This window comes from Acanthochromis polyacanthus, chromosome 9 (assembly GCF_021347895.1).
Source record: "Acanthochromis polyacanthus isolate Apoly-LR-REF ecotype Palm Island chromosome 9, KAUST_Apoly_ChrSc, whole genome shotgun sequence".
Classification (NCBI taxonomy): domain Eukaryota; kingdom Metazoa; phylum Chordata; class Actinopteri; family Pomacentridae; genus Acanthochromis; species Acanthochromis polyacanthus.
Window position 1 is genome coordinate 575022 of NC_067121.1, and position 26237 is coordinate 601258.

The window sequence follows — 26237 nt, forward strand, 5'->3', positions numbered from 1 at the left end:
GACAGTAACTGCAGAATGATCCGAGTTTTCCTATCAGAGTCTCCAAAACAGCAGAAAAAGTCACTAGATTTGTCGCTAGTCGCTTTTGACAAAAAAAAGTTGCTAGAATGCTTTGGAAAGTCACTAGATTTAGTAAGAAAGTCGCTAATTTAGCAACACTGGTTGTAAATTAGCTCCATGCTACAAACTCTATATGTAATGCATCGGTTCTATGTGTCCCATGATAATTACATGGTCCATGAATAAATAAATAAATACATAAAATTCTGAGCTGCACAGAAAAATCTAAACTAAAAACTACAGAAGTGTAACAGAGTGTGTCTCCCTCTTGTTGAGTTCAGCATCAAATCTGTCTTTGTGGAACTCTTCAGCATTATCAGCTCCAGAATAACCACGTTTTAAAATGTACTTTGGAAAACCATTCACTTCTTGTTTGTACCAGAACAAAGTAGACTGTGTTGTGGAACTGCTCTCAAAAGTACAATCCAGTGTAACTGTGTCTCCTTCAGCAGCAATGACATCTCCTGATGGCTGCATCACTTTGTCTTCTCCTTTACACTCTGGAGAAAAACACAACATGCAGAGGAAGTTATGAATCAACAAATTTAATTGATTAATGGAGAATAATCAGAAACTGTAAAGAGTTTTATTGCATGTCGAATAGATGGAACTGTGTGATCTACTAGTTTTTCTCAGTGAAACTCTGTTCATGTTAAATATGTCACCTACCTCTTATTGTGAGCACAAACAAAGTGACAAACAGACTGAAGTTCACTGACAGCATCTTGAAGATGAAGACAATCTGTCTGTTCTTGGATCAAACTCCACTGTGAAAGTTTGTGTCTTTTCTGTACTTGAGTCCCAGTTTAGCTCCTCCCTTCATCCTTTCCTCCTTCCTCTCACAGCTCTGACTAACAGAGTGTTTGTCTCTGATGATGATCTCATTCACTCACTGACTTAAGATCATTGGAGGAGAGTAACATGTACAACTGTGTGTCGTCTGCATACAAATGTTTCCTGACAGCATCACCAAGTAGATTCATGTGTATGTTAATGTAAAGATGTTCCAGGACAGAACCTTCCAAACCTCCAGGGTCCAGTAGTTGTCTTGTCTGAAAACACAGAACAGAAAAGAGGATCAAAGCCACTCAGAGATCAAATGTCCCAAATGATCAAACAGCTTCAACATAGGAGACATGTTCATTTTTTGACCCATCAGTGTGGAAAAAACAATTGAACAATAGTGATGTTTAGTGTAACCCATGTTAAAATATGACATAAATAAGAATAAATAGTTGAATAAAAGCTGCATAAATAAGTTTGAAAGTTAAAAGTGATTCATTTAATGTCAATTAATCATCAGAGTTAATTAAAAATGTTAATTCGGCAATCATTTAATGTTTAAGATTAAAAGTCTGTTGACAGAAAATAACGTCGTTGCCCCTTTAAGGGACCAGCGACACGGACGCAGCGCCTCAGTGACGCTGCAGCAGAGACCTGAGGGAGAGAGCAGAGGAGGAATCGGAGAAAACAAGCGGTGATTAATTAATAGAAAAAGCAGTGAAAAAGTCGATAAAACTGTCGAAAAACATAACTTGCCTGGTCGGGAACTGACGGGGATTTTATGAGAACTAAGCCACATTGGTTTTGGTGAGTTTTGTGTTCATTTTCATGTATTTTCACAGTGTTGTATTTTTTTTCTCTGGCGGAAAGCTAACGCTAAAAACGTAGCTGGTTACAAAGAAATGCGCCGTCATAAACCGTTTACCAGTTAATATTTTGGGTTATGAAGACTGTGAATGTTATAAAAGTGTGTGTAAGCTGTGTAAATGAAAGATTTGTGCAGTAATTAGTGCGGGAGACGGAGCCCTGAGATAAGAGACCGCTCCGCTGCCATTTTGAGTTAAAAAAAAACACCGTAGCAGTAACGTTACAACTCAGAGACTGTGAAGGATTTATTGTGTGATTCAAGGATTTAAAAATAGTTTTATTGTGTTTATGGCCTGTTACACAGGTCAGGTTTTTTTGCTCGGTTGGAAACTCGGTCGGAGTGAGGATTGGTCTGCCATGTGCGGGCGTGCACATCTACAGACGGGATTCAAGATGGCGAGCCAGACCCAGACCTTCAACTCATCTTCTTCATCGCGTCATTGAGGAAATCCTCTGCGTGTGGTAACTCACTGCCAGAGTGGTAGGAGTATCAGGAACTAGTTTGAACTGAACTGAACAGAACTGAGAACTGATTGAACTATTATTTTTTGGACTGAGTCGAACTGAAACTTTTCATTGAACTGAACACTTGAATTCACATTTGGACTTGAACTTAAATTTAAAGTGTCATACTTTTATTTGCATATGTTTATATTTTTGAATGTGATTTGAATAACTGTGGTCAACTTTGATTTACTTGGGTTTTGTAGGTAATTTCTTGCCTGTAAAAGAAAGAAAGAGTTAACTCTGGAAGAAAAATAGGAATCCAAAATAGGTACAACCTAGGAAAAAGAGACTGATCTAATTAAATTAGATTAGCTGTACTAAAATAAACTAGGTGAACTAAAGAACAAAAGGAAGAGTGAAATACTTTTTTTTTCCCCATTTCCCTTGTTATTGGGAACCTGCAGGGTATTTTTGGGTTTATGTACTGTGTTTTATATTTGTGTTTCACATTCAGTAAATTGCCGGCCTTTTCTGCTTAAAGCAACGGTCTCTGGTGTAATTTTTCTTGCTCCCCACTCCTTAGAACCTAGAACTGGTCCAGTGGCGCAGTTAGTGGTGTGATACCGGTGCTACATTAGGCTCCTGAAAATTATTTTCAACATCTAAATACAGTCTTTTGTCACCTTTGAATCAGTGATTGAGGTTTGACAGTTCAGTAAAATTTGCTGTGTCCCAACTATTATAATCTGATAGAAAACATTTTACTGTTTAGATTTGTCAACAAAGTGATGTGGATTAATTTGTAGGACCACATAAACTGTTATAGTTAGACATACTTATATTCCTATCAAATGTTGAACTTACACGCTGTTAACATGTTGTCTTCATGTGTAAATTTTAAAACATATGGCTTTTAATTGCCTCATCAAACGTCCAAACACATGATTTAAAATGAACACTAAAGCATGAAAATGATGATAATTCAACACATATTGGGTTCATTGCATTGACAGAATGTCTTAAAGAGCCGTTACAACATCTCTGTTGGACTTAATGTCAAGTTTGTGTTTGTGGCGGTGGGCGTGCAGAGCTCAGCTGCAGGAGAGAGAGGTGTCGAGGAGGGCGTGTGGAAGCAGCGTCAGGTTAATTGACGCAGGTGTTATCGATCAGACTCACCTGATTCTCTCTGCAGTAGCAGGCTGGAGCAGAGGACAAAAGGCACACGGACAGAGAGGACGAGAGAGGAGACGTACGGGTGGAGGACAGTGGACAGGACGAGGTCTGGTGTAGCGGCAGGCAGAAGCTGAGACTGTTTGCTGGACGAGATCTGGCGGAGAACCGGGCAGAGATTGGAGATTGTTTACCGGACGAGGTCCGGTGTAGCGCCGGGCAAAAGAAGAAACTGTTTAATTACATTGGTGATGGTGCGGTGAATAAAAACTCTGGCTGTATCGCCAGACTGCCTTGGTTATTGTGCTGAGTGGACCCACAGACAGGTCATCTGTTACAGTGTTGTTTTCCCATCTTTACTGTAGTTGGACCTTGGATGGGTGACAGATTATTGGAAACAAGAGATATCATCAGATGAGATCAAATAAATGATGTATCTGATGGTAGATAGTAGCTGCTTCAACATGTGGGTCAGTTTGTGTCAAGTCAGAAAGAATGAAGGAAATTTGTCTCTTTGCCATCTCTGATTTTGATCAAAGTGATTTATTTTGTCTCTTTTCCAATTAGAACAACTTTAAGGCATTGGTTTCTGTAGAAATATGACTTGGTGAGGACACAGACAAAATTATTTCTTTCTACTTCTGCAGAGGTCGTATTTTTAATTGTTGGACTTTGACAATAGAAATAAGTGCAAAACATTCAAAGGAGAGTAATATTGGTGCTCCAGAAAGTTCATGTTAGAGTGTAATTATAAATGTCTCCATATGTCCTACTCGGGGTCTGTTGTCAACTTTGCATCAACTTTTGAGGTCTCTAAGATCAGTAGAATTCCATGTGTGGCAACTAATACAAGCCAGCATTTGAGTTCTTTGCTGTGTTGACATGTACAAATGGTAAATTAAATTATTTGTCAGATCAAATAATCTGGTGTGCAGAGAGCTACATATATTGATAGTATGTTTACAAATTTAGATGTTACTTCCATGTTGTTTCCTTGTTAAAATTTAACAACACATGAGGCTGATGTTGACACACATATAGTTTAATCAGAATACTGAATAAAAAACTGATAATTCAACACAAATCAGATTAATCATTCCTCAAAGCATTCATGTTCCATTTAACACAAAGATAAAATACAATGTCTGATCTCTACTGCTTGATTTCTCTGTTGTCTTTGTCATCAGTCCAACAAGTCACAAATCAGAGCTTTAACAGAGTGTGTCTCCCTCTAGTGGATGTTGTGGAGTTTTCTGTTGTCTTTGCTCCAAAGGTTTTTGTACAGAGTTTTACTGTTTCCTGTCACTGTGGGCTTCACAGCACAGTAGTACACAGCAGAGTCTGTCACTGCAGCAGAGGAGATCTTCATACTGATTTGGTTTTTATCAGCACTCACAGAAACAGACAGTCTAGCTTTTGTTTGATTCTGTGATCCCAAGTGAAAAATGAGGAACTCTGGAGGTTTTCCTGGATGTTGTTGGTACCAGTAAAATTCGTCAACACCAGTAGCTTGTTGGGAGTATGTGTAGGTCAGAGTCACAGTGCTGCCTTCTAAACTGGACTCTTCATTCTTCACTGCAGTCAGTTGTTGACAGTTGACACCTAAAGGAAGATAAAAATGTTGTTAATGACCAACATTTATCTCTGTGAGCAATTGTTTCAGTGATTTTTTGGAAGCAGATCCTTTCCAGACATTTCTTCTTCCTGCTTTAACCTACCTTTCAGTGTGATCACAAACAAAGGAAACATGACACAGTAATGCAGTGACAGCATCTTCCACACACTATCTGTTATGTTTGGTTTACAGACTGAATGCATGTGACAGTGGGAGTCCTTTTCTGTTCTGCTCTTTGACAGAGTTGCTCCTCCCTCAACATGTTCCTCCTCTCATATCACTGGATGTTCTCACCACCAAAACCACACCTGAATATATTTTACATCTACACAAACACATGAAACTACAATATTCTGTTAGATTTCCTGTTGCTTTGCTTTTAAATCACTTTCCAGAATCATCATTTTATTTCTTCTGGTCATTGATTTAAAACCTAAACTTTTCCTACAAATGTCTCAGAAGAAGATGAAAGAAGCTTCAACAATAAAATCCCTTTTGGGTTAAGATTTTCGTCTCAACTGATGGGAAAATGTGACGTGAGATGGACAGGTGGTCTGTTACAGCATTTGTAGTAGATAAAACATGATCGTGGTTAGAGGCGGCTGAAATGAGTTTCTTCCACAGGGTGACTGGTCTCAGTCTTAGAGAGAGGATGAGGAGACATCTGGAGGGAACTTGAGGTTGATCTGCTGCTGCTGTAGTCTGAATGGAGCCAGTTGAGGGAGTTCGGAGATGTGATTCAGATGATTCTGGAGAGACTTGTTTGAGAGGGTTTCTGAACATGTTTGTCTGGGATGAGACCCCAATGTAGAGCCAGAACTCACTGGAGGGATTATATATCTCATTTGGCCGCAGACCGTCTCTGGACGAGCAGAAGAATATGGATGGATGAATGGATGGATCTGATTTCCAGTCTGGACAATTTCAGTTGAACTTTTCATCAGAAAAATAACAGCCACATCAGACAGCCGTACTATGAAGCAAGATCAGTGGGTTAGTAAGATGCATTCAGCCGAAAGTCACAGTTTTCCATGTCAGAAAGGTGGCTTCCTTTTCATGTGGCTGATCACCATGGTAACTTATGCTGCATCACTAACCTGGTCTGGATGTTTAGAGCTTCAAATTTAATTCAGCTCCTTTTGAACAAATCGTTTCCTGATCACTTGTTATGAGCGTTGCAGATTCTCAGCTGAGGAAATTTGTTATATTTGCAAACCTGTTGAACCATGTGACCAATTCTACTCAATAAAAGTCAGGTAGTTACAGTATCTCAAACTGTATGCATTGTATTACCATAGGAACCTGACATTCAGCTGGTGATGCTGAAATTGCACAAATATTCTTTTATGTGTCTTGATGTGGAGCCATTCTGTAGTAGAGCTCTCTGGATGCTGAAACCAAGTCTGGTTTATTTGTACCGTCCAATAAAAACATCCAGAGACTCAGTACTTCTTACAGTCCAGCAGCCTCAAGAAACAGAAACTATCTCAAACTGTCTCTGTGTTAACATATCAAAACAATGACTGAAACCTCAGAGGAGGAAATTCACAGAGACCTGCTCCATGTCTGACTGGAGCTCACAGAGAAGATAAAGATGAGATGGTGGTGAAGAATCAGATCAAAGAAGTGCAACAGAGTGTGTCTCCCTCCCACATTCTGGCCAGAGAAGACAGATGATTTGAGAGGAAAGTGAAGGAAACCATTTCTATTCAAGAGGAACAGTCATTTTTAAACAACATCATTTACCAGGTACAAACAACAAAGTCTTCAGATCTCTTCATAATGTTTCCTCACCATAAACACCTGGAGTCATCCCTCACCTGATAGTTTTGCAACCATTCACACCTCAGGACAAGTGAATCCTGGATCATTCATGGGCCATTGGTCATGAAATTTTGGGATGATGACAAATTTATCTGGGAGTCTCAGTCAGTTAGATCTGGGGAGGCTCCATATGAAGGTGGATTGACTTCAAGAACACAAAGTAGAAGTCCACTTGCTTTTCATTGAAGCTCTTTGGACTGATTGCTCATTGTATCTCTGGTACCAGTAATGTAAATTATCAGTGATTTTACTTGTGAAGCTTCACATCATAATCACATCTGATAGTAAACTGACGCTTCACTCATTCTGAAGATGAAATATACATCAAAGTGTAACAGAGTGTGTCTCCCTCTAGTGGATGTTGTGGAGTTTTCTGTTGTCTTTGCTCCAAAGGTTTTTGTATAGAGTTTTACTGTTTCCTGTCACTGTGGGCCTCAGAGCACAGTAGTACACAGCAGAGTCTGACACTTTAGCAGAGGAGATCTTCAGATCCATTTTTGTTTCTTCTTTTCTCACTGTAACAGACAGTCCAGGGACTGGATTTGAGCCTATATCTCCTGACAGCGAATGAGAGATCAGGAACTCTGGTCCTTTTCCTGGATGCTGTCGATACCAGAAGAAATAATTAGCAGCTCCTTTGGTGTATTTGCAGGACAGAGTCACAGTGCTGCCTTCTAAACTGGACTCTTCATCCTTTTCTGCAGTGAGTTGTTGACAGTTGACACCTAAAGGAAGAGAAAACTGTTATTATTGAAAAGGTCCCCAGTGAGGGAACAGTAAAGTTCATCTTTAAGTTTATCTGATCTTTATAGATTCTGGAATCACATTATTGTCGTGTTGTATGAGGTCACATACCTGTTAAAATGTAGAGAAGCAACACACAAAACCCACAATTATCCAACAGAACCATGTTGAACAAAGTAATGTTTATTGATAGTGAGTTGAATGTGGAAGTTTGTGTCTCTTCTATAGTTCAGTAACAGCTCAGCTCCTCCCTGAATCTCTCCGTCTCCTCTTTGATCTGTAGTTTCTTCTCTCTGTTCCTCTTCCTGCTGGTTACAGACTGGTAGCAGCATCTTGACTAACTGTGATGGAGGTTGTTTTTGTGATTCTTTGACAACAGGAGTTAGAAGAACAATGCTCCAATTTCTACTGGACTTCACTGTTGACCAGTTAGTGTTAGAGTTGATTTGAAAGTGTTATTGCTTGTTTTTAAAATCTCGTTTCTATCTCCATTTCTGATTATTTTAGCTCCTTGTGAGCCTGTTGGCTGTTTGAGATTCTCTTGCAGAAACCTTCTGACTGTTCCTGAATTTCACCTTGTGTCCAAGACTGAATGATTTGAATCAAATATCTGATGGTGAGTGTTCTGACAGATCCTGTTTGAAGTCAGTGTTCACTCATATGTTAAAAATGTGTTTGAGTATCAACATAAGAGACACAATTAAAACTCAGAGAAAACACTGATTTTGTGAAACCAAATGAAGCCATCAGACTCACATTGTCCATGAGGCACAGTGGAAAATGTGACATTTACAAGCAAACAAACTGTATTTCTGTCAGTTTATTTCACAAGATGATCAAATCATAATTTCATTTTCTTGGAAAAAAAGTCAGAAAAACTATTAAAACACAGTCTGATTATCTGCTTAATACAGCATTTTAAAGTAAAAACTTATCCCTAAACCTAAACTCGCCTATGAAGTGAGATGAAAACAAAAAGAGGTAAAGCAACATGTTTTTGGAGTTATTAAAGTCAGACACACATCAGATGAACAATGTTCTTCCACTGCAGCACAATGAGGAAGAAATAATGTGAGTGGATGAGCTGAAGTTCAGTGGGCGGGGCCATTACCTCTTGACATGATGGCTGAATCCCAAACCTCCCCCTACACACTACCCCTCCGTTTGCGCGTTCCCGCGGAGGGTCCTCCATATTAAGGGCCGTCCCAAACCGCGTAGTGCGGAGGGAGAGTGGACTGTTCAGCCCTTAAATAGCGAGTCTGCATCGATGCTCACTCTGGACAACTTTTTCAGGAAGTGCAACATCGAAATGGAGGAGGAAACAACATATTGATGTGAGTTCCACATGCGTCCTTTATTTCTCCCACGCATTTTTCACACTGACAGAACATCACAAAAAGAGTGGTGTGAAAAGATAAAACAAAAGAAACAAATCTTCTTCTCTGCTGACGTTTGATTTAATTGTGCACCCCCTGACACCTTAAAATTTGAACACAACTGACAGAATTCATTTATTCATTTATTCATTTGTTGGATTTGAAATGCCAGATAATAGGATTGGAAAACATGTGAGTGAAAAAAAGTGGGATGCTTTCATCTTCTGGAAGCAGCAGCGATCCTTGTTAGTTGCAACCTGTGCCACAGCGCTACAGCCATGCACAGTAGGCGTCTTTGTGTTACCATGGCGATGACGTCTTCCGTTTTCCGGTGAGGTGACAGGGCGTCCCATTCCTGACGATCGTATTTATACCCTCCGCCTTCAATAATAGGTGCCCTCCACAGCTGCAAGTGTGACTTCTTTTGGAGTGACACTCGGTAGTGGAGGGGGAGTGTGTAGGGGGCGGTTTGGGATTCAGCCGAAGTGTTTTGTTTTTTCAGCTCAACCAATCAACAAGAAGTCACAAATCAGAGTTTCAACAGAGTGTGTCTCCCTCTCGTGGATGTTGTGGAGTTTTCTGTTGTCTTTGCTCCAAAGGTTTTTGTACAGAGTTTTACTGTTTCCTGTCACTGTGGGCCTCAGAGCACAGTAGTACACAGCAGAGTCTGACAGATGAAGCTTCTGGATCTTCAGAGGAACTGATGTCTTGCTGAATTCAGCATCAAATCTGTCTTCCTGGAACTCTGGAGCATTAACATCACCTCCATAATCACCACGTCTTAACATGTACTTAGGAAAACTATTAACTTCTTTTTTGTACCAGAACAATGTAGTTTGTCCTGCGTTACTGGTCTCAAAACTACAATCCAGTGTAACTGTGTCTCCTTTAGCAGCAATGACATCTCCTGATGGTTGCATCACTTTGTCTTCTCCTTTACACTCTGGAGAAGAACACAACATGCAGAGGAAGACATGAATCAATCAAAACTTTTGTTTAACAGAGAACAATCTGCAGCTGTAAAGAGTTTTATTCAAAGTAGAACAGATAGAACTTTGTGATCTTTTTTTCTCAGTGAAACTCTGTTCATGTTAAATATGTCACCTACCTCTTATTGTGAGCACAAACAAAGTGACAAACAGACTGAAGTTCACTGACAGCATCTTGAAGATGAAGACAATCTGTCTGTTCTTGGATCAAACTCCACTGTGAAAGTTTGTGTCTTTTCTGTACTTGAGTCCCAGTTTAGCTCCTCCCTTCATCCTTTCCTCCTTCCTCTCACAGCTCTGACTAACAGAGTGTTTGTCTCTGATGATGATCTCATTCACTCTCTCACATATTTATTGATCATCAGTCAGTCATCAATCAATGATTGTATTTTCTAAATGATTTCATGAGTCCTGCTTGTTTTCCCTCTGTTTAAATTTGCAGACTAGACTCTTTTCGGGCTGCACAGTGCAGTAGTGGTTAGCACTTTCGCCTTGCAGCAAGAAGATCCCTGGTTCAAATCCCGGGGTGGGCCTGGGATCTTTCTACATGGAGTTTGCATGTTCTCCCTGTGGATGCGTGGCTTTTCTGCGGGCACTCCAGCTTCCTCCCACAGTCCAAAAATATGCTGAGGTTAATTGATTACTCTAAATTGCCTATAGGTGTGATTGTTTGTCTGTATATGTAGCCCTGTGACAGACTGGTGACCTGTCCAGGGTGTCCCCTGCCTTCGCCGAGTCAGCTGAGATAGACTCCAGCACCCCTAGTGAGGATACAGCGGTGTATAGAGAATGGATGGATTCTCTTTATTTCACACATGTTCAGTGGTTGATGTCTCTCAGCAGTTAGTTTGGTTGTCAGAGGATTTGTTGTGTGATTGTCTCTCATTTACAGAAACATCTCAGTTTATACAGAAACTATCCAACAGCAGTTCATTCTGATCATATTATGTGACAAAATATTAACATCTAAATGTGACTAGTAACTTCTTCCAAAGTGTTCTCCTGTAATTTACACATTAATCATAAGTTTTGTTTGAAACTGAGATGACATCGTACTGAAAATAAAAGTATTTTTTAAGCAAATGAGGATAATATAAAACTTTATTTATATCTCACTTTTTAGATCCAGTTTGCATCTCAAATGGCTTCACATTGGAAAGTGAAAAGGTCCATTTATCAGTAGATTTATATCAGTGAAATGTTCAACTCTAAATTTCAGCTCAAAGAAAATGTAAACTGATTATGTGACACTTTAAAAATGTATTTCATGTGTTCTTATCAGAAACATGCAGTTATGAGATCAATACCCAATTTTCCAAGTTTAAAAGCTGAAATGTTTGATGTGATGTTAATGCAGCACCTCTGCAGTCAGGAGGAGGAGACTCATCACATTATCTTCACTTCTAACATTCTTCATCACAACGTTGTCTCAAGAGTGGAGACAGTTTGAATCTGAACGTTGCAAAAATTAACTTTCAAACCCAGACTTATAGTCTTACATCTAACCAAAAAGTCTGTTTGATCTTGTTTTGAGAATAATTTACTATGCAAGAGTAGAATTTGTAAATTATTAATCTTGTTTTAAGAATATTTGTCTTTTAATTCTGACTTTGTTTGTAAATCTTAAATTAATTATCTTACATGCATAATAAGATAAATGACTGTCAAAGGCTCTATTTGATGCCACAGTTTATCTTTTCAGATCATTTTTAGCTGTAAAAACTTGTTTCAAGTCCTCCTAGTAACAAATGATACAACTTGGACTTTGGTGAACTCATTAGAATTATTACAAACACTGATGTTGCACCGACATCAACACATTTATTTCCAAAGCCGTACTAAAGAGTAACATCACATGCTCTATCCATTCATTACTACAGCACAGACAGTAACAGAGCACATATCACCTCACCACATCTTCATCTTGGTTTCTCATTTCAGTTTTTAAGGGCCATGACATCATCAAGGTTATGTTTAGTCAAAACATAAACGCTGCTTTTGAAACTGACTGGATAGAACAATGTATGATCAATGAACTTTTCAGCATCTCTCCACTCAGTGGCCTGGGCAAGATTAGGTACTGCAGCTTCATAGGTAATCGATCTCTATTCCAACTCACAGTCTCACAAAGCTGTACATGTATCATGTGATACACATTTTCTGCTTATTGAAATGTTTCAAGCAGTTCTATATTTTGAGAAGCAACAAGCACTGCATGTATAAAGCAATATTTGAGAAAGCAATTCAAATAAATGTTCTTGTCAGTGCTAATTCTGTGCACACGTTGAAGTTCAGCATAAATGCAGTCCTGGTTGTGATTTCAGTAGAGTCACAGTTTTTGGGTTTAATGGGGCCCAGATAGCTCAGCTGGTTGTGCAAGTACCCTATGAATGCAGTGATCTGGGTTCAGTTCCAGGTTGTGACCTTTTACTGCATGTCTTGCTAGAAATAAGAAAATCAAAAATTTTAAAAAGGAATTATTTGGTCATATTTTTCACTTATTAGTGGGCAGTATCGCCCCTGATTTCAAATAGTTTCAGCTGAACATCAGCATTTTCAGCTTATTTAAATCTTTTGCATACATGCTTGGGACCTTATTTTAAGATTTAAAAATCTTATTTCAAGATTTCTTATCAAGTAAAATTTACTTGCTGCATGGACTGATAATTTCACTAGTTTGAAGTGATTTTTCCTCTAAAATTTAGTGTTTATATCTTACATTTGTGCTACTCTTTTATGCAGTAAACAACCATAGATTTGTAACAGAGTGTGTCTCCCTCTAGTGGATGTTGTGGAGTTTTCTGTTGTCTTTGCTCCAAAGGTTTTTGTACAGAGTTTTACTGTTTCCTGTCACTGTGGGCTGCAGAGCACAGTAGTACACAGCAGAGTCTGACAGTTGAAGCTTCTGGATCTTCAGAGGAACTGATGTCTTTTTGAGTTCAGCATCAAATTTGTATTTGTGGAACTCTGGAGCATTATCAGCTCCAGAATAACCACGTCTTAAAATGTACTTTGGAAAACCATTCACTTCTTGTTTGTACCAGAATAATGTACGAGTATTGGAACTGGTCTCAAAAGTACAGTCCAGTGTAACTGTGTCTCCTTCAGCAGCAATGACATCTCCTGATGGCTGCATCACTTTGTCTTCTCCTTTACACTCTGGAGAAAAACACAACATGCAGAGGAAGACATGAATCAATAAAGATGATCGAATAATGGAAAACAATCAGCAGTTAAGAGTTTTATTCCGCATAGAATGGATAAAATTTTGTGGTGTACGAATTTATGTCTGTTTTACTCTGTTCATGTTAAATTTGTCACCTACCTCTTATTGTGAGCACAAACAAAGTGACAAACAGACTGAAGTTCACTGACAGCATCTTGAAGATGAAGACAATCTGTCTGTTCTTGGATCAAACTCCACTGTGAAAGTTTGTGTCTTTTCTGTACTTGAGTCCCAGTTTAGCTCCTCCCTTCATCCTTTCCTCCTTCCTCTCACAGCTCTGACTAACAGAGTGTTTGTCTCTGCTGATGATCTCATTCACTCTCTCACATATTTATTGATCATCAGTCAGTCATCAATCAATGATTGTGTTTTCTAAATGATTTCCTGAGTCCTGCTTGTTTTCCACATATTTAAATTTACAGACTGGATTCTCTTTATTTCACACATGTTCAGTGGTTGATGTCTCTCAGCAGTTAGTTTGGTTGTCAGAGGATTTGTTGTGTGATTGTCTCTCATTTATAGAAACATCTCAGTTTATACAGAAACTATCCAACAGCAGTTCATTCTGATCATATTGTGTGACAAAATACAAACACCTAAAAGCTGCAAAAAGAAGGATGGGTTAAAGGCGTGAACTGACCCCAGCTCAGAGGGTATAAAAGATTGTGTTATCTGACAGTAAGATCAGAGAGCTCCCGGGACCTCTCTCAGTGTTTTGATCTGTTTTAAACAGAATAAACACTTTTCTTCTTGGCATCTGAAGACTTGGCTCCTGGATTCCTTTGATGATTCTATGGTGAGACTTAGATATTTTGAGACCTGGAACTTAGAATTAAATTACAAGTGTTAATACATAGAGTGATCAGGTTAGACATAAATCTTATGTAGAGGAGGCAACTGGCCCTCCCTCTACAATGACATCCTACTGAAAGTAAAGATATTTTCTTATCAACAAATGTTGATTCACAAACAGTCCTCCAATACAGTTTGAAGCTGTAATATTCAACTTTCTTTATATTAATCAATGATAATAATAATAAAAATAATAATAATCAAATCTATATCAAGCAATCCACAAAGGAGAGAAGCCATTTTCTAGTGAAATATGTGGAAACGGTTTTAGTCGTGGGGATCATTTATTACTCCACATGAGAATCCACACAGGTGACAAACCATACATTTGTAACACCTGTGGAAAAATAAATTTAGTGACCTTCCAGCATTTAAAAGTCACACAACAAAACTGTGTTGCATCTGGAAGTTTGTCTTTTCTGTGGTTCAGGAACAGCTCAGCTCCTCACTGAAACTCTCCTTTAGCTGAAAACCACAACCATCATGAATATTGGTTGGACACTGATTAGTTGTTTCAGCAGCAACTTATAAAATTATGTTCAATCAACAAAAGTAATTTATTTTCAACAAACATGAGTACATTGTGTTGATTCAAAGAAGTTTAATTTTTTCTTCAATAAAGTAAATTCAAATCTTTCATCATTTTGCATAATTTGCTCATTTCATTGTAGCGTTATTTATTAGTTTATTATTTCAGTGTCAATTAAATGTTTTTGGAATTCCAGTAAAATGTGACATTAAGTCGATTAAAAAAAGGAATGTAAATATTAAAACTGATTTTAAATATAAACAAAATGAAACAGTCAGCAATCAGTTATTTCTGTTTTATTTCTCAGGTTTTTAGTTTTTCTCTTTTTTTCACATTATTCATTCTTGTCCCCATTGACAATGATGACAGTTTTGTTGAAAGCCTTTATTCCAGATCTTGGATAAACACCAGTTTTAACACTTTACATGTTAAAATGTCAAATGTTTTCTACCCAGAAGGTCTGTGGATCCCAGTGTTTTAACCTGATGACACCAATTTGTTTCATTATCAAACTGTCTTGTGTCTCCGTCTGTCATTTCAACCAGTGATGTTTTAAGAAGAAAGACATTTTGTACCATGAACTTTTCCAGAGTTATTGTTTTGAGCCTATTTATTAAAGTCCAAACATGCTCATGTTGCCTACATTTTTGCCTGTAGCCAAAAAAAATGTAATTTAAGAAAAGTTTGATGTAATGTCGTCAGTACAGTTATGTTTGACTGGAATCAGTGTATCAAAATGTGCTCGGGCTTTTCTTGACAGCTCAGCTACATCTAACTCCATTTTTACCTTTTGAATAACTTTGAAGTTGAAACAGAACATCAATAATTATATAATATTTAAGGTATAAAAAAATCTAAGCAGCGTGGAAGTTACAAAGTCATCAAGTTCAGGATCCTGAAGCGTCACCACACCAGCTGTAACCACAGTGACTGTGAGAAAACAGGAATTTACCTCAATCATCTGATATGAAGCTGTGCTCTCAATACCACTTCCCTCCTCTTTGAAGAGGAGTCTCATATCTGTGTTCAGGTTTTTGTACAGCCTCTGCTACACTTTGTATCACTGTGTCTCTAGAGCACAGTAGTAGAGAGCTGTGTCTGCCAGGGTTAGCTGATTGATGGTCAATGTAGTTGATGTAGCTGTTGTTTGGGATCTATATCGACGATCAGGAATATGTTCACCTGTCCTCCCTTTTGCTCCTTTCCAGAGTATAAACTGAGGAGCCTGAAGGTCAGAATGATGTTTGTACCAGTAAAGGTAAACATAATCACCCTCTGTCTGATAGTTACATGTGAGTGTGACAGATTCTCCTTCTGTTCCACTGATTTCATCTTCTTCAGGAGAGATTGTGTCTTCAGCTTTTAGTCCTGGAAAAAGTAGAGAAAATGAAGCCATCAGACTCACATTGTCCATGAGGCTGAGAGGAGAAGACAGTGGAAAATGTGACATTTACAAGCAGTAAAACTGTATTTCTGTCAGTTCAATTCAGAAGATAATCAAAACATCATTTCATTTTCTCAGAACAAAAATCAGAAAAAACTTTTCAAAAGCTGTCTGTGTATGTTGTTAAAGCAGGAGGTCAAATTTTATCCCTGAACTTAAGTCACCTATGAAGTGAGATGAAAACAAAAAGAGGTAAAGCAACATGTCTTTGGAGTTATTAAAGTCAGACACACATCAGATGAACAATGTTCTTCCACTGCAGCACAATGAGGAAGAAATAATGTGAGTGGATGAGCTGAAGTTCAGTGGGCGGGGCCATTACCTCTTGACATCATTTTTTTCAGTTAAGCCAATCAAATTGTTTTGTGTTTCCACAGCAGCTCTGTCTCTGATCTTTACTGCTTCGTTTCTCTGTTGTCTTTGTCATCAGTCCAACAAGTCACAAATCAGAGCTTTAACAGAGTGTGTCTCCCTCTAGTGGATGTTGTGGAGTTTTCTGTTGTCTTTGCTCCAAAGGTTTTTGTACAGAGTTTTGCTGTTTCCTGTCACTGTGGGCTGCAGAGCACAGTAGTACACAGCAGAGTCTGTCACTGCAGCAGAGGAGATCTTCATAGTGATATAGTTTTTATCATCACTCACAGCAGCAGACAGTCTACCTTTTGTTTCACGTTGTGTTCCATAGTGATACAAGAGGAACTCTGGAGATTTCCCTGGATGTTGTTGATACCAGAAGAAATAGTCATTAATAGCGGCAGCTTGGGAGTATTTGTAGGTCAGAGTCACAGTGCTGCTTTCTAAACTGAACTCTTCATTCTTCACTGCAGTCAGTTGTTGACAGTTGACACCTAAAAGAAGAGATAAATGTTGTTAAAGACCATATTGTTTATTGTTTGCTATTAATCTTTTCCATTGATTTCTAACAAGCAGATCCTTTCCAGACATTTCTTCTTCCTGCTTTCACCTACCTTTCAGTGTGATCACAAACAAAGGAAACATGACACAGTAATGCAGTGACAGCATCTTCTACACACTATCTGTTATGTTTGGTTTACAGACTGAATGTATGTGACAGTGGGAGTCCTTTTCTGTTCTGCTCTTTGACAGAGTTGCTCCTCCCTCAACATGTTCCTCCTCTCATATCACTGAATGTTCTCAACACCAAAACCACACCTGAAGATATTTTACAGTTTTAGACACAAACACATGAATCTGAACAATATTCTTCTGGATTTTCTGTTTTCTGTTTTGCTTTTGACTCATTTTAGTGAATCATCATTTCCTACCAATGTTTCAGAAGAATATATAAGAAGTTTTTGAAGTTTTACTCCATTTGGGAAAAGACTTTCTTCCAGGCAGTTCTCTGTAAAATCAGAACAGGTGTGATCAATCTGGAACAAAAGCTTTAATGTTTTACACTTTTAGACACAAACACATGAACCTCTTTTATTTTGCTGGATTTCTCTTTGATTTGTTCTTAAATTTTTCCAGAATCATTGTTTTATTTCTTGTGGTCATCAGTTTGAAAACTAAATTCTTCCTCTTTCTTCTGTCTCAGAGAAGATGAGAAAATGTTAAAGTAACATTCTGACTGACATCTCTGACCTCAGATGATTCAAGAAATGCTACTGGAGCAGGTTTTTATTAAGAGAATCTTATTGTGGAACTCAATCAATGAAAACTCTTGTTTTAAAAAATATATATGGTATAGTATATATAGTATTCAAGAAATATGTAGCACCATCTCAGATGTTGATAATTTATTTTTGTTTGAATCATAAAAAACACTGAAATATTTTTGATGTAAATGAACTTTTTCTCCTCAAATCCTCTGCAGCATCTCTTCTGGAGGCATCACTGATCTGCTGCTCCTGTCAATCCTCCCACAGTGTTTCATCAGCAGCTGTAACCACAGTGACTGTGAGAAAACAGGAATTAGCACAATCCATCTGATATGAAGCTGTGCTCTCAATACCACTTCCCTCCTCTTTGAAGAGGAGTCTCATATCTGTGTTCAGGTTTTTGTACAGCCTCTGCTACACTTTGTATCACTGTGTCTCTAGAGCACAGTAGTAGAGAGCTGTGTCTGCCAGGGTTAGCTGATTGATGGTCAATGTAGTTGATGTAGCTGTTGTTTGGGATCCATATCGCTGATCAGGAATATGATCAGCAGTGTTTCTTTTTCCACCTTTCCAGAGTATAAACTGAGGAGCCTGAAGGTCAGAATGATGTTTGTACCAGTACAGGTACACATAATCATCCTCTGTCTGATAGTTACACCTGAGTGTGACAGATTCTCCTTCTGTTCCACTGACTACATCTTCTTCAGGAGAGATTTTGTCTTCAGCAATTAGTCCTGGAAAAAGTAGAGAAAATGAAGCCATCAGACTCACATTGTCCATGAGGCTGAGAGGAGAAGACAGTGGAAAATGTCACCTGTACAGTGTTACTCTGTGGACACAAACAGCTCAACTGGAGCTCAGATCACAACTAGATTGTACACAACTTGATGACAAAGACAGAATATTGAGTGATTTCAACTGTGAACATGAACACAGCAGGTTAAAGAGAAATTCATGTGTTCATAAACTCACCTATGAAGTGAGATGAAAACAAAAAGAGGTAAAGCAACATGTCTTTGGAGTTATTAAAGTCAGACACACATCAGATGAACAATGTTCTTCCACTGCAGCACAATGAGGAAGAAATAATGTGAGTGGATGAGCTGAAGTTCAGTGGGCGGGGCCATTACCTCTTGACATGATGGCTGAATCCCAAACCGCCCCCTACACACTATCCCTACACACTACCCCTCCGTTTGCACGTTCCCACGGAGGGTCCTCCATATTAAGGGCCGTCCCAAACCGTGTAGTGCGGAGGGAGATTGGACTGTTCAGCCCTTAAATAGCGAGTCTGCATCGATGCTCACTCTGGACAACTTTTTCAGGAAGTGCAACGTCGAAATGGAGGAGGAAACAACATATTGATGTAAGTTCCACATGCGTCCATTATTTCTCCCACGCCTTTTTCACACTGACAGAACATCACAAAAAGAGTGATGTAAAAGATAAAACAAAAGAAACAAATCTTCTTCTCTGCTGACATTTGATTTAATTGTGCACCCCCTGACACCTTAAAATTTGAACACAACTGACAGAATTCATTCATTTCTTCATTTGTTGGATTTGAAATGCCAGATAATAGGATTGGAAAACATGTGGGATGACTTCAAATTATTTGAAGCAGAATGTAGCCCCTACATCATTGCCTGCAACCTGTGCCACAGCGCTACAGACATGCTCAGTAGGCTCTTTGTGTTACCATGGCGATGACGTCTTCCGTTTTCTGGTGAGGCGACAGGGTGTCCCATTCCTGACGATCGTATTTATACCCTCCGCCTTCAATAATAGGTGCCCTCCACAGCTGCGAGTGTGACTTCTTTTGGAGTGACACTCGGTAGTGGAGGGGAGTGTGTAAGGGGCGGTTTGGGATTCAGCCGATGTGTTTTGTTTTTTCAGCTCAGCCAATCAACAAGAAGTCACAAATCAGAGCTTTAACAGAGTGTGTCTCCCTCTAGTGGATGTTGTGGAGTTTTCTGTTGTCTTTGCTCCAAAGGTTTTTGTACAAAGTTTTACTGTTTCCTGTCACTGTGGGCTGCAGACCACAGTAGTACACAGCAGAGTCTGACAGATGAAGCTTCTGGATCTTCAGAGGAACTGATGTCTTGCTGAATTCAGCATCAAATCTGTCTTCCTGGAACTCTGGAGCATTGTCACCTCCATAATCACCACGTCTTAACATGTACTTAGGAAAACTATTTACTTCTTGTTTGTACCAGAACAATGTAGTTTGTCCTGTGTTACTGGTCTCTAAAGTACAATCCAGTGTAACTGTGTCTCCTTCAGCAGCAATGACATCTCCTGATGGCTGCATCACTTTGTCTTCTCCTTTACACTCTGGAGAAGAACACAACATGCAGAGAAAAACATGAATCAATAAAAATGATTGTTTAACAGAGAATAATCAGCTGTTAAGAATGTTATTCCATGTAGAACAGATAAAACTTTGTAATCTGCTAATGCTTCTCAGTGAAACTCTGTTCATGTTAAATATGTCACCTACCTCTTATTGTGAGCACAAACAAAGTGACAAACAGACTGAAGTTCACTGACAGCATCTTGAAGATGAAGACAATCTGTCTGTTCTTGGATCAAACTCCACTGTGAAAGTTTGTGTCTTTTCTGTACTTGAGTCCCAGTTTAGCTCCTCCCTTCATCCTTTCCTCCTTCCTCTCACAGCTCTGACTAACAGAGTGTTTGTCTCTGCTGATGACCTCATTCACTCACTGACTTAAGATCACTGGAGGAGAGTAACATGTACAACTGTGTGTCGTCTGCATACAAATGTTTCCTGACAGCATCACCAAGTAGATTCATGTATATGTTAATGTAAAGATGTTCCAGGACAGAACCTTCCAGGGTCCAGTAGTTGTCTTGTCTGAAAACACATCAGAACAGAAAAGAGGATCAAAGCCACTCAGAGATCAAATGTCCCAAATGATCAAATAGCTTCAACATAGGAGACATGTTCATTTTTTGACCCATCAGTGTGGAAAAAACACTTGAACAATAGTGATATTTAGGCTCCTGAAAATTATTTTCAACCTCTAAATACAGTCTTTTGTCACCTTTGAATCAGTGATTGAGGTCTGACAGTTCAGTAAAATTTGCTGTGTCCCAACTATTATAATCCGATAGAAAACATTTTACTGTTTAGATTTGTCAGCAAAGTGATGTGGATTAATTTGTAGGACCACATAAACTGTTATAGTTAGACATACTTATATTCCTATCAAATGTTGAACTTACACGCTGTTAACATGTTGTCTTCATGTGTAAATTTTAAAACATATGGCTTTTAATTGCCTCATCAAATGTCCAAACACATGATTTAAAATGAACACTAAAGCATGACAGTGATGATAATTCAACACATATTGGGTTCATTGCATTGACAGAATGTCTTAAAGAGCTTTTACAACATCTCTATTGGACATAATGTCAAGTTTGTGTTTGTGGCGGTGGGCGTGCAGAGCTCAGCTGCAGTAGAGAGAGGTGTAGAGGAGGGTGTGTGGAAGCAGCGTCAGGTTAATTGATGCAGGTGTTATTGATCAGACTCACCTGATTCTCTCTGCAGTAGCAGGCTGGAGCAGAGGACAAAAGGCACACGGACAGAGAGGACGAGAGAGGAGACGCACGGGTGGAGGACAGTGGACAGGATGAGGTCTGGTGTAGCGGCAGGCAGAAGAAGAAACTGTTTAATTACATTGGTGACGGTGCGGTGAATAAAAGCTCTGACTGTATCGCCAGACTGCCTTGGTTATTGTGCTGAGTGGACCCACAGACAGGTCATCTGTTACAGTGTTGTTTTCCCATCTTCACTGTAGTTGGACCTTGGATGGGTGACAGATTATTGGAAACAAGAGATATCATCAGATGAGATCAAATAAATGATGTATCTGATGGTAGATAGTAGCTGCTTCAACATGTGGTTCAGTTTGTGTCAAGTCAGAAAGAATGAAGCAACTTTGTCTCCATCTCTGATTTTGATCAAAGTGATTTATTTTGTCTCTTTTCCAATTAGAACATTTTTAAGGGATTGGTTTCTGCAGAAATATAACTTGGTGAGGACACAGACAAAATTATTTCCTTCTGCTTCTGCAGAGGTCGTATTTTTAATTTTTGGCATTTGACAATAGAAATAAGTGCAAAACATTCAAAGGAGAGTAATATTGGTGCTCCAGAAACTTCATCTTAGAGTGTAATTATAAATGTCTCCATATGTCCTACCAGAGGTCTGTTGTCAACTTTGCATCTTTTCTTGAGCTCTCTAACATCAGTAGAATTCCATGTGTGGCAACTAATACAAGACATTTAAGTTCTTTGCTGTGTTAACATGGAAAAATGATGAACTAAAGTAGTTGTAAGATGAAACAATCTGGTGTGCAGAGGTCTGTATATATTGATACTATATTTACAAATGTAAATGTTGCTTCCATGTTGTCTTAACAACACATGAGGCTTATTGTGTCTTCCCAAATGTTCACAAACATAAAGTTTAAACAGAATACTGAATATAGAAACTGATAATTCAACACAAATCAGATTAATCCTTCCTGAAAGGATTCATGTTCCATTTGAACCAAAGATAAATTAAAATGTCTGATCTCTACTGATTCATTTCTCTGTTCTCTTTGTCATCAGTCCAACAAGTCACAAATCAGAGCTTTAACAGAGTGTGTCTCCCTCTAGTGGATGTTGTGGAGTTTTCTGTTGTCTTTGCTCCAAAGGTTTTTGTACAGAGTTTTGCTGTTTCCTGTCACTGTGGGCCTCACAGCACAGTAGTACACAGCAGAGTCTGTCACTGCAGCAGAGGAGATCTTCATACTGATCTGTTTTTTATCATCACTCACAGAAACAGACATTCTTGCTGATGTTGCAGGTTGTGTTCCATAGCTAGCGATGAGAAACTCTGGAGGTTTTCCTGGATGTTGTCGATACCAGAAGAAATTATCATTAGATACGACTTGAGAGTATGTGTAGGTCAGAGTCACAGTGCTGCCTTCTAAACTGGACTCTTCATCCTTCACTGCAGTCAGTTGTTGACAGTTGACACCTAAAACAAAAATAAGTAAATATTGTTAAAGTGTGAACATCTGTTTCAGTGACTTCTTTCAGTGAAATCCATTGAAGACATTTCTTCTTCTTCCTGCTTTAACCTACCTTTCAGTGTGATCACAAACAAAGGAAACATGACACAGTAATGCAGTGACAGCATCTTCCACACACTATCTGTTATGTTTGGTTTACAGACTGAATGTATGTGACAGTGGGAGTCCTTTTCTGTTCTGCTCTTTGACAGAGTTGCTCCTCCCTCAACATGTTCCTCCTCTCATATCTGGATGTTCTCAACACTAGAACCACACCTGAATGTATTTTACAGCTTTAGACACAAACACATGAATCTCTGTTCATCTGCTGGTTTCCCGTTCCTTTGCTTTTAAATCACATTGATGAATATTAATTTTATTTCATCTAACATACAGTTGAAAACCCAGTGGTTCCTACTACTGTATCAGAAGGAGGAGGGAGAAGTTGCTGAAGTAACATCTCGTTTAAAAATTGATTTCCATCTCTGTAAGGGAATAATCTGATTCTATGATTTCAGATGATATGAGAATGAACAACTGAAGCAGTCTTTCTGAAAATGAGGCTTATATTATTGGCTGCAAAAATGAAAACTAATCGTTTGTCATGTGATTGAATTCGTGTCAAATCAGACAGAAATCAGGAAATGTGTCATTGAACTGTCTTAGATGTTGTTCATAATTTATTTGGGTATTGTAAAATATAGTGGTGGAATGAGTGGACTTCACATGTTTTCAGATTGAGGAACTGTGGTCATTTTACACACAAACACAGCTGTATTTGCAGAAATATTTTATGGGGTTCACTATCTCCAGAAATGCTAAAATAATGATGTGGACTCATTCATGGGACCACATAAACTGATGTCCATAGACATTTATATACTGTCATCATGTGTGCAAAGTTACAAGTTGCTTCCATGTTGTCGTCATGTTGATATTTAACAACAAGTGAGGTTTATTTCTGAACGGATTCACATTTTATTTATTTGCAGAAAGAAAAATTTAAAGAGCCATTACAGTATCTCTGCTGGACTTAATGTCAAATTTGTATTTTCTTTCCTTTTTAAAAGTTGGATCTTGGATGTTTGACAATATGTACTTTTGGAAACAACACATATCATCAAATGAGACCACTGGAATGATTGATCTGATGGTAAATGGTGTCTGGATTCACCACTGACAAAGATGAAGAGGATCAGAATGATAAAAATATGTCATCAGATCAGTCAATAAAAACACATTTTATTGCACCTGATGTTGTTGTAGTGGAATAAATTATCGTCAAGGACAGAATTTTCAATATTTGAATCATATAAACTCGAGATGTGTTTTTGTAAACCACTTTCCCCTCAAATCCTCTGCAGCATCTCTTCTGGAGGCATCACTGATCTGCTGCTCCTGTCAATCCTCCCACAGTGTTTCATCAGCAGCTGTAACCACAGTGACTGTGAGAAAACAGGAATTAGCACAATCCATCTGATATGAAGCTGTGCTCTCAATACCACTTCCCTCCTCTTTGAAGAGGAGTCTCATATCTGTGTTCAGGTTTTTGTACAGCCTCTGCTACACTTTGTATCACTGTGTCTCTAGAGCACAGTAGTAGAGAGCTGTGTCTGCCAGGGTTAGCTGATTGATGGTCAATGTAGTTGATGTATCTGTTGTTTGGGATTCATATCGCTGATCAGGAATATGTTCAGGTGTGTATCCCTTGGCTCCTTTCCAGAGAATAAACTGAGGAGCCTGAAGGTCAGAATGATGTTTGTACCAGTAAAGGGTAACTCTATCATACTCGGTCTGATAGTTACACGTGAGTGTGACAGATTCTCCTTCTGTTCCACTGACTTCATCTCGTTCAGGAGAGATCGTGTCTTCAGCTTTTAGTCCTGGAAAAGTAGAGAAAATGAAGCCATCAGACTCACATTGTCCATGAGGCTGAGAGGAGAAGACAGTGGAAAATGTCACCTGTACAGTGTTACTCTGTGGACACAAACAGCTCAACTGGAGCTCAGATCACAACTAGATTGTACACAACTTGATGACAAAGACAGAATATTGAGTGATTTCAACTGTGAACATGAACACAGCAGGTTAAAGAGAAATTCATGTGTTCATAAACTCACCTATGAAGTGAGATGAAAACAAAAAGAGGTAAAGCAACATGTCTTTGGAGTTATTAAAGTCAGACACACATCAGATGAACAATGTTCTTCCACTGCAGCACAATGAGGAAGAAATAATGTGAGTGGATGAGCTGAAGTTCAGTGGGCGGGGCCATTACCTCTTGACATCATTTTTTCAGCCAATCAAATTGTTTGTGTTTCCACAGCAGCTTTGTCTCTGATCTTTTCTGCTTCATTTCTCTGTTGTCTTTGTCATCAGTCCAACAAGTCGCAAATCAGAGCTTTAACAGAGTGTGTCTCCCTCTAGTGGATGTTGTGGAGTTTTCTGTTGTCTTTGCTCCAAAGGTTTTTGTACAGAGTTTTACTGTTTCCTGTCACTGTGGGCTTCACAGCACAGTAGTACACAGCAGAGTCTGTCACTGCAGCAGAGGAGATCTTCATACTGATTTGTTTGTTATCATCACTCACAGAAACAGACAGTCCAGCTTTTGTTTCATTTTGTGCTACTGTGTGAAAGATGAGGAACTCTGGAGGTTTTCCTGGATGTTGTTGATACCAGAAGAAATAATCACTATACGTAGCAGTTTGGGAGTATGTGTAGGTCAGAGTCACAGTGCTGCCTTCTAAACTGGACTCTTCATCCTTCTCTACAGTCAGTTGTTGACAGTTAAAACCTAAATGAAGAGATAAATTTTGTTAAAGACCATTTTGAAGAGTGAACATTTGTTCCGGTGATTTCTAGCAATCAAATCCTTCAGAGACATTTCTTCTTCCTGCTTTAACCTACCTTTCAGTGTGATCACAAACAAAGGAAACATGACACAGTAATGCAGTGACAGCATCTTCCACACACTATCTGTTATGTTTGGTTTACAGACTGAATGTATGTGACAGTGGGAGTCCTTTTCTGTTCTGCTCTTTGACAGAGTTGCTCCTCCCTCAACATGTTCCTCCTCCTTTTCAAAGAGCTGAGCACAGATGTAAAGAAGACAAAGTCCATGTGAAATTCTAAGGCACTGTTTAAGACAATACCAAAGCTCTGTTATGAGGGTTCACATTGAAAAATCAGAGCAGAACAACTTCCACAACACTTTCTCGTGCTAAGTACCTCCTTCCAACAACCTGTTAAAACAAAGCAGCAACATCACTGAGGAAATGTTCCATTCAGACTGAGGCGGTGTTTGTGGTGTTGAAAGACATGAACTCTAATTATTTCACCAGGAAAACTAGTCAGCCGTAAATATGGATCTGTTAATGTAAAACACCTCAGTGCATCTCTTCACAAACCCCACAAGGCTTCAGTTCTGCTCACAGCCACTTCTTCTGTCTGCTGACAGTGAATCAGAAAACATTATCCTCACATTGTCCTGGTGACAAATCAGCTATAAGGTGTTCACTGATATATGAGAAAGAAAATCCCTTTTTACTGGTGCCACATGAAGACCAGAGCGTCACCATCCTGCCAGGTGACACCACAGTCAATCA

At 38.9% G+C, this 26237-nt stretch overlaps 1 protein-coding gene and 2 long non-coding RNA genes across 3 annotated transcripts in view; 1 reads left to right on the top strand and 2 right to left on the bottom strand.

Moving 5' to 3' along the window:
* LOC127535604 (uncharacterized) overlaps positions 1-9363 on the bottom strand; it is a 171447-nt gene extending 162084 nt beyond the window's left edge. Inside the window, exon 1 of the long non-coding RNA XR_007944482.1 lies at positions 9144-9363. This is a non-coding gene — a long non-coding RNA (uncharacterized LOC127535604). The remainder of the gene's footprint in view (positions 1-9143) is intronic.
* Positions 1503-9601, top strand: LOC127535588 (uncharacterized). The gene is made up of 3 exons (XR_007944458.1): positions 1503-1650; positions 2015-4600; positions 9486-9601. It is a non-coding gene; the product is annotated as an uncharacterized LOC127535588 (long non-coding RNA).
* A 3011-nt stretch (positions 9602-12612) lies between these two features.
* On the bottom strand, positions 12613-19952 carry LOC127535478 (uncharacterized). Its single transcript, XM_051953636.1, has 2 exons — positions 19500-19952; positions 12613-13047 (listed from the first exon to the last, which is right to left on the bottom strand). The coding sequence occupies exons 1-2, from the start codon at positions 19896-19898 to the stop codon at positions 12655-12657; spliced, it is 792 nt and encodes a 263-aa protein (XP_051809596.1). The 5' UTR covers positions 19899-19952; the 3' UTR covers positions 12613-12654.
* Between the last annotated feature and the right edge of the window lie 6285 nt (positions 19953-26237).

Excerpts from the sequence above, each read along its gene's own strand:
- LOC127535478 (XM_051953636.1), bottom strand. The coding sequence starts at position 19,898 with ATGTTGTGTTCTTCTCCAGAGTGTAAAGGAGAAGACAAAGTGATGCAG. Across the intron at positions 13,048-19,499 it reads GAAAACTCCACAACATCCAC|TGTTTTTCTCCAGAGTGTAA; the intron begins TAGAGGGAGACA and ends CTCTGCATGTTG.